General features: G+C 51.0%; 1 protein-coding gene across 1 annotated transcript; it reads right to left on the reverse strand.

The window, feature by feature from the left end:
- Window positions 1–1,907: 1,907 nt before the first annotated feature.
- On the reverse strand, window positions 1,908–5,219 carry LOC109732332 (potassium transporter 19-like). The gene is made up of 8 exons (XM_020291514.4): window positions 5,055–5,219; window positions 4,773–4,939; window positions 4,447–4,669; window positions 4,108–4,356; window positions 3,979–4,029; window positions 3,586–3,899; window positions 3,355–3,469; window positions 1,908–3,267 (listed from the first exon to the last, which is right to left on the reverse strand). The coding sequence occupies exons 2-8, from the start codon at window positions 4,878–4,880 to the stop codon at window positions 2,093–2,095; spliced, it is 2,235 nt and encodes a 744-aa protein (XP_020147103.1). The 5' UTR covers window positions 4,881–4,939; window positions 5,055–5,219; the 3' UTR covers window positions 1,908–2,092.
- Between the last annotated feature and the right edge of the window lie 3,301 nt (window positions 5,220–8,520).

Raw genomic sequence — 8,520 nt, forward strand, 5'->3', positions numbered from 1 at the left:
TTGAATTTTGGTTAAATCTGGTCAAACTGTGGTCAAACTACTTATTCAAGAAATTTAGTGTTACTAAACAATTATTCAAGAATATTAGTGTTACTAAATAATTATTTTAGTTTTTTTTTGAATTTTGGTCAAATCTAGTCAAACTACTTATTCAAGAAATATTAGTGTTACTAAATAATTATTGGTTTTAAGAATAATAGTTTCAAACTCATACGGTGTAACGTGTGACTTCATGCTCAACTTCAACTCCTAAGGGTTAATAGGATTGACAACTTACTATTGTCAGGAAAACAACAAGTGCAGACTTGGAAACAAGGGGGAATAGAACTCGGAAGTTAAGCGTGCTCAGGTTGGAGTAGTGAGATGATGGGTGACCGACCGGGAAGTTAGACGATTTGGAATGAAGAGGGTGATTAGAGATTAGGTATTAACTTGAGCAGTGATGAGGGGTGATTAGAGATTAAATACAAATAATTCAGAAATTTGAAAATCGAGAAAAAAAAATCAAAAAAATTCCATCGGCCACATGGAGGGCCTTTAGTCCCGGTTCTGGAACCAGGACTAAAGGGTCGGTACTAATTAATGGATTAGATTGCACACACACATGCTGCCAAACTCTTTGGAGAAAGGGGAGTTAAAGCTTCAGTATGATGCAAATTCCAAGAGTTGGTCACAAAATTTATAGATAAATAACAAATGCACTCACCAACCTTCTCTAGACTCAGCATACCTACCCTTATAAAGGACGCATCACCTATAGAGTCTTCTATTTGTAGCCTCAAAACCATGTTATTACGATAATATTGAGTGCCAAGCCAACAAGAACGACCACACACAGCAAGAGGGAGGGGGGGGGGTAGAGAGGTGACATTTATGACGGGTCGGACTGATGTAATTTGTTATGAATGGTAGGTATTCGGAAGCAAATCATCTGCGCAAAAAATTTAGCATGCAAAATCAGCTCAGCACCACTGCTTCTCGAGATTACAAGATTCTAGTAGACCATTGGTCCAACATAATCATACCCCTTTGCCATGCTCGAGCTTGGATGTGAGTACTGTTAGTATTGTAAAAGTGTTGTACTAGCAAGACAAAATTACTAATCCGTTCTAGATGTATTATAGTGTATTCTCATTACATTGTGTGAATCTGGAAAAGTGCATTCACCGTTTAGGGATCCATTTTGGCTGTTTTATCATGCAAAACATAGTTTAGGCTGTATATGGAGAGTTAGCAAACTGAGAGGGTCTCGTCCAAAGTTGTTTGAGAATATTTGATCTACAAATCTCAGATCGAATTTGATGTACAAATCCACCCAAATATGAGTGTTAAATTTGGCAATTGAAGCTTCCTTGCTTGCTGGCTTACATCTTTATGGTGGAACGTTACTCCTCTACTCATGAATTTTCCCTGCAGGAGATTCCCATAGATAATAGAACACAATCTATAAGAGAGCCATATTCAATTACTGATTTTTTTTAAATGTCAACATTTTCTATATTCTAGGAAAAAAGAGTTTTTGAATATATTTAAGTTCACGAACTTAAATAAAATTTGTGAACATTCCGTAACATCTGGGAAAACATATTTCTTTCAGATTTTTTCAATTCACATACATTTTTTAAAATTCATGAATATTTTTGTAATTTGCAAATATCTTTCATTGTTTTGGAACATTTTTTAATTTCAAATTATTTTTTAATTCATGAACATTTAAAAACTTTGGCAAACATTTTTTAAACTCATGAACTTTTTGGATTATTATTTGAACATATTTTTGTTCGATTTCAGGACCAATGTTTTCAAAATCTCCAATTTTTTATATTCATGATGCATTTTGTTTAATCTGCGAAATAGGAAAACCATAAAATATTCCTAAGAATTAAAAAATCGGATTGAAAACCAGGCATAACGCGCTTTGTGCGGTCAACTGTTCTGCTAGAGCACCCACCGAAGAAAACGGGCCGAAACTGGATATATATAGGCCAGGGTCACGTACGACTCGTTAGCCAGCGAAGAAAAAACAAGAGATGGCGCCATTCGTGCGGCGTGTTGTCAAGTTTTGCAAAAAGAACACTGAATACAAACTGATCTAGATCTCATAGGTGATCCCGACCTTGAGCAGCTGGTCCTTGGGGATGGAGAGCGCTTTGTGGCTCTCGCTGAGGTTCTTCCTCAAGAAGGTGTACACGTAGTTGACCACGATCCTCTTCAACACCGACGACCCCGGCGCCGCCGCCACCTCCGCCTCGCCCATCAGGTACACCACCCCACGCTCCACCTCCGCATCGATGAACCGCTTCTCCTCCTCCGCAACCGCCGCCTGCGCTACCCGCCGAGCATCATCGTTGTCGTTGTTGTTGTTATCGCCGCCATCGTCGGTGTGCTGGCAAGAGAAGGCCGCCTCATCATGGACGAACAATTTGAGGCCCTCGATGAGGAACGCCGAGAACTCCTTGGTGCCCTCGATCTGATCGGTGTAACCGTACCGCGCCACGCAGCGGAACATGCGGTGCTCGGCGGGACCGACCCTACGGAAGATGAAGCGCTCGGGCAGCGCCACCCGCGGGATGGGGAGGTTCTTGATGGACATGAAAACGAAGACGGCATGCACCGATGGGATCTTGTCGACCAGGCACGGGAACACAGGAGGGATGCCCTGGACGAGCTCCGAGTAGAGCAGGCCGACGCCGGGCACCCGCCGCACGTTGCGGCAGGCCAAGAGCGCCGTGAGCTCGGCCGCCGGCACCACACGGTCGAGCTCGTACCAGTAGCGCTTGACATAGACGTAGTGCCAGGTGGCCATGAGCGCCATGAGCACCAGGGAAAAGCAGAAGGGCAGGTACCCTCCCTCGACGAACTTGGAGAGGATGGACGAGAGGTAGAGGAACTCGGCGAGCCCGAAGATGACGTAGAAGGCCACGACGAAGGCGATGTTCTTCTTCCAGATGAGCAGCATCACCACCGTCATGAGGTGCGTCGTGATGGAGAAGACCGTCACCACGCATATCCCGTAGGCGTTGCCGATGTTGGTGGTGGTCTGGAAGGCGAGGGTGACCACAATGCTGGCGGCGCCGATGAGGAAGTTCACCTCCGGGATGTACACCTGCCCCGAGTACTTGTTGGACGTGTGCACCACCTTCACCCTTGGGAAGCAGCCCAAGGAGAGCGCCTTGGACAGGATGGCGAACGCGCCAGACAGCATGGCCTGGCTCGCGATGATGGCCGCCATGATGGCCACGATGAACGTCGGCCAAAACATCGCCGCTGAAAATTAGTTACAAAAATTGTTCTTTTCAGTTTCAGTTCGACTTCGATCTTGTTGCAGCTGTAAAGAAAGGTTGTACTGCCTACCTGGGATAGATTTGTAGAACGTGTCGCCGACATCTTGCGGGAATTTGCGAAGGTAGGATGCCTGACCCATGTAGCACAGTGCGACCGAGGGGAAGAGGATGAAGGTGAAGCTCAGCTGCAACAGGCCGGAAAATCAAGAAAAAATCAGTCGTGCTCTGTATGTGAGCGTCTGCGTTTGTATTGTGTTTTTATTTTATTTAGAAAATAGTAACTGCTAGTACGGAACCGAACCTGAATGGCCCTTATGTTGAAATGGCCAAGGTCAGCAAACATGGCCTCCGTGCCTGTGATGCAGAGGACGACGCCTCCAAGCGACACCCACGCCTCCTTGCCGTTCCTCCCGAAGTAGTCCACGATGTACTTTGGGTTGAAGGCCCTGAGGACGGTGACGTCGTGGGCGGCGAGGTTGTACACCCCGATGCCGGCGATGAAGATGAACCACACCGAGATGATGGGCGCGAAGGAGTAGCCGACCTTGTCCGTCCCGAAGCGCTGCACCGAGAAGAGCAGGAAGAGGATGGCCACCGAAATCCACACCACCTCCGCTGTTTTCACAACAAACTTGATTCATTGCAGAACAAAATGACACGCTAAATTCTCTCGACAATGAGACAACATACGTACATTGGGTCAAGTTGGGCGCCTTCTCCCTGATCCCGCTCACCGCCGAGAGCACTGCAAAACATATCCATCAACATCAGATTAGCATTGAAATCAACAATAAATTTAATCATCCTCAATGTATATGTGTACCGGAGATTGCGGGCGTGAGGGTGCCGTCGCCCATGACCATGGAGGTGCCGAGGATGGTGATGGTGAAGAGCGCGATCTTGGCGGCCTTGCTGGACTCGAGCCTCTGCTTCACCCACTGCGCCCTCCTCATCTGCGAGTTGGGCTCCTCGATGCTGTAGTTGGACACGGACGCGTCCTCGGCCTGTTGGTTTGGGATCAAGCGTATCTTGGCGTACCGGGAGATCAGCGAGTAGAGCGCGAACGTGCCTCCTAAAATGCCACGCGGTCATGTCAGATGTCACGCCGGCGGCCGGCCCATGAGCAGACGAACACAAGATATACAGAAGGGTGTCGACTCACCGTCGCCGTTGTCGTTGGCGTAGAGGACGATAAAGACGTACTTCAGCATGGGCAGGAGGACGAGGGTGTAGATAATGAGGGAGAGGACGCCGAGGAGGTCGTCCGGGTGCCGGATGCCGTCCGGGAAGGTGCTCGAGTACACGTAGAGCGGCGACGTCCCCACGTCGCCGTACACCACGCCGATGCTCTGGAACGCCAGCTGCAGCGTCTGCCACCAGCCCGCCTGCATGCGCGCGTCGCCCACATACGTACAGTCAGTCACAGACAGCAGCCGGCCATTAACATCGGCCGTGCGAGCACAAGTAAAGTTATGTTAAGGTGCTGACCCCGGAGCCGTGGTGCTTGTCGTCGGAGACCTTCTCGGCGTCCCCGTAGAGCGAGTCACGGGGCACTCTCGTTTCCGCGCCCGCCGCGCCCTCAGCTTCAACGGACATAATGTCGTCTTGGATTCACAGGTTTTAGACGGATTTACTGATCTTGGATCTCGTCAAAACTATACATAATCGGAAGGGCGGTTTCAGATGAACAACAACGACCACGGGCATGACCGATGAACTCGTAGAAAATCGAGAGACAAGGACGAATAGTAAGGAGATAGTCATATATACCGGGCAAGTAAGGATCTGAAGCAGGCGCGGCGGCGACTCAGATCTTCCTCACGCCGGGCGGCCGGCGAGCAGCAAACGGCGACTCCTTTGCCTGCCGCGCCTCTGCCGGCTTATATACACGCGGCCAAACGCCATGGACTCGACGGCCGACCCTGCGAAAGGCTTGGTCTGAACACGTACGTTGGCAGTGGGGAGAAGAAGCAGAACCAGGCAAGCCCTGCCTCAGCTGCCCGCGTCTGCACGGCTCCAGCGCGCTAGCTCGTCGTTAACGCACACAAAGTTTTCCGGCCGTTTGGCGGGCTTGCCGTGTTGGGCGTTCTCGCGTCCGTTGCTTTCTGTTTTTTCCGTTCCCGCGTTGGTTTTTTCTGTTTTGGACTCGGGAGTTTTGGACGCGGTGGTGGAACTCATCTTGAGCCAGCAGGGAAGGAGCCGGACATGCCCACGGGATCGGGAAGATACCATGCGACTCTTTCTTCGACGGCTCTTACCACGTACGTACGTACGCACGATCATCTTGGCAGCAGTTTTTTTTAACCATCCTGGCGGTAGGTTTGTTTATACAAGGAGCAATTTTAACATGGTCCACTTTTTTTACCTTCTTTTTTCATATGGAAGGTAAAAAGGTAAAAGTTACTTAGACCCACTACTTCGTGAGATTATTGGCTTAGATTTATCATATGTACTCTTACTTCTCATGTGAAAAAAGAAGTAGGAGGGACCATGTTAAAACTGCGCAGGAACTCGTGTTGAGTTTCACTAGGTGAATACTCCTTTCGTTTCAAAAGAACTGTATATAACACGACACTGCTATACACACGACGAAGGCACAGCCGATGCCTGCATTATTATTACGTGGAAGCAGCAACAGTGAGCGTCGACGCAGGAGAACTGTTTGGGAGGAAGCATCGTCCGCAGATCGTGCACAAACTATCGTTTGTGAAGCAATTTCGTATATAACACACTACCAATAATGATCATGTATTGAAGCGGCATGCACGAGATGGCCAATGTCCTCTCTCCGAGGTTGCATAAGACATGAACCACATTTTCTTCTCTTGTATCTCCACTCTTTTTCTTGGAGCTGCGTCAGCAAAGTCTGGGACAATGGTTGATGCCCAGCAGATTTCTCGGACACATATTCTGCAGTTGACGCCTGTTCTGGTCAGAACAGGGGGTTGATGTGTTTCTCCTTTGGGACGCTCGCTTGGACCCTTTGGGGCATTAGAAATAAGCCTGTCATTGAGGATGTTCACCAAGCTCGGGCGACTAACGCTATTTATAAACTATGTGGTTTCATGCAGCTACGAAAAGCTTTGTTAGACTTTGTAACGTAGCCCAACTGTGTAATCTGTATATTTTGTAACCTTATAAATATATGTGATAGGCCACCCTAGAGGGTTGAGCCAGTTCCCACAAATTCTATGTTTAACATGGTATCAGCCTAAACCCTAGGTCCTACTCCACCTTAGCCGCCGCCGCCGCCGTGCCCCCAACCCTAGGGCCACCGTCGCCGCAGCTGCCATGACCGCTTCTGCCTCCGGTTCCGCCAGCTCCGGGGCCCTCCCCGCCACGCTGGCCGCCCTTCTCAATCTCCCCGCCCACGCCGGTGCGTCGCCGAGGCCCCAATTCTTCGGCACGACCACCGTTGGCTCGATGTTCTCGGCTCCGATCCCGCCATCTCCCGCGAGGTCAACGGTGGCGGCCTCCACCGCCGCGATGATGACGCCACTCGCGGCCCTCGCTGGTTCGTCCACGACACTCGCCCTCCTGCCGGCGGCCTCGGGGACCTCCGATGATCCGTTCGCGGATGTGGCACCCGCAGCTCCTGCGGCGTCCGCTCTTGCTACCACCGACGCCGTCATGTTCTCCGGGCCTTTTCACTTCGACAACCTGATCACCACTCGTCTCACGATGAACAACTATCTGTTTTGGCGTGCCAAGGTTCTACCGCTGCTCCGCAGCCGCTCCCTCCTTGGCTATGTCGATGGCTCCCTGCCGTGTCCGCCGCAGGTCATCCCCACTATCCACGGCCCAGCCATCAACCCGGCGCACCGTGTGTGGGTGCAGCAAGATCAAGCGATCCTCTCCGCCATCCAGGGCTCCCTAGGAGACGGAGTCGTTGGCCTTTGCCTCTTTGCTGCCTCCTCCTTGGATGCGTGGACGACTCTGGAACATGCGTTTGCCCAGACCTCCACCGCCCACTCAATGGCTCTTCGCAGCAAGCTCGATGACATCAAGAAACTGGACTCATCTGCCACAACAGACTTCAACAAAATCAAGGTCTTGGCGGACACACTGACCTCTATTGGTTGACCGCTGAGTGATGAGGAGTTCGCCGGCTACGTTATCAAGGGTCTCGATGCCGAGTACGACAACCTTGCCGAGCCCGTCCACAACGCCAAGCCGCCGCTTCCTCCGCATGAGCTCTTCTCCCGTCTGCTCTTCACCGAGAAACGCATCGAAGCTCGCCGGTCCGTCACCACCATCGCCGACCAGCCAGCGGCCTTTTGGGCATCGCGTGGCCAACGCCCACCTGCGCCCTCTTCTCCCGCCCGGACTGCCACCCCCCTGCGCCAACCTCGGGTGGGGGCCCCGTGCGGTGCCAGCTTTGCGGCCGTGAGAGGCACCTCGCCTCCAAGTGCCACAAACGATTTCAGCGGAGCTTCCTCGGCATCGGTAATGATGGCAAAGGCAATGAGCGCCAATTTGCCATGGCAGATTTGGGCCCTCCTGCTGCCCATGTTGCCGCCAAGGGAAAGGACACACGCGTCGACCAAGGTTTTACGCCGTCATACCCGATTGATCCCACATGGTATATGGACACCGGCGCCACGAATCATATGACGAACGAGCTCCCCAAGTTGTCCACTCACCAGCCGTACTACGGTCACGACAAGGTTCACACCGCCAACGGAGGTATGCCCATCTCTCACGTTGGTCAAGCATCTCTCTTCACTAGTCATCCATCTAGGCAGCTTCATCTTCGTAATATTTTACGGGTCCCCTCGGTGACTCTTAATTTGTTATCTGTTCCAAAACTCACTCTTGATAACAATGTCCTATGTGAATTTCGCCCGTTTGATCTTTTTGTCAAGGACCGAGCCACCCGGGAAATTCTGCTTAGCGGCCGCCTGAGCCATGGCTTATACCGCTTGGAGGATCCACCCGCCCCGCGCGTCTTCAGCGGTGTTCGTGTGTCGCCGTCCCAGTGGCACTCTCTCATTGGTCACCCCGCCACTCCCATAGTCCGTCATATACTTCACCGTCATGAGCTGCCTATCGAGTCTAGCAATAAGGAGATGTCCGTGTGTGATGCCTGTCAACAAGGCAAGAGTCATCAGTTACCTTTTGTTTCCTCGACTCGGGAAGTCATGAGTCCTCTTGAGCTCGTGTTTTCCGATGTGTGGGGTCCCGCACAAACATCTGTCAGTGGTCACAACTACTATTTTAGCTTTATTGATGCCTA

Source organism: Aegilops tauschii, chromosome 3 (genome assembly GCF_002575655.3).
Source record: "Aegilops tauschii subsp. strangulata cultivar AL8/78 chromosome 3, Aet v6.0, whole genome shotgun sequence".
In the NCBI taxonomy this organism is placed as follows: domain Eukaryota; kingdom Viridiplantae; phylum Streptophyta; class Magnoliopsida; order Poales; family Poaceae; genus Aegilops; species Aegilops tauschii.

Coding starts and splice junctions, on each gene's coding strand:
- LOC109732332 (XM_020291514.4), bottom strand. CDS start 4,880: ATGTCCGTTGAAGCTGAGGGCGCGGCGGGCGCGGAAACGAGAGTGCCC. Junction 4,670..4,772: donor ACAAGCACCACGGCTCCGGG/GTCAGCACCTTA, acceptor GCGCGCATGCAG/GCGGGCTGGTGGCAGACGCT. Junction 4,357..4,446: donor CGCCAACGACAACGGCGACG/GTGAGTCGACAC, acceptor GTGGCATTTTAG/GAGGCACGTTCGCGCTCTAC.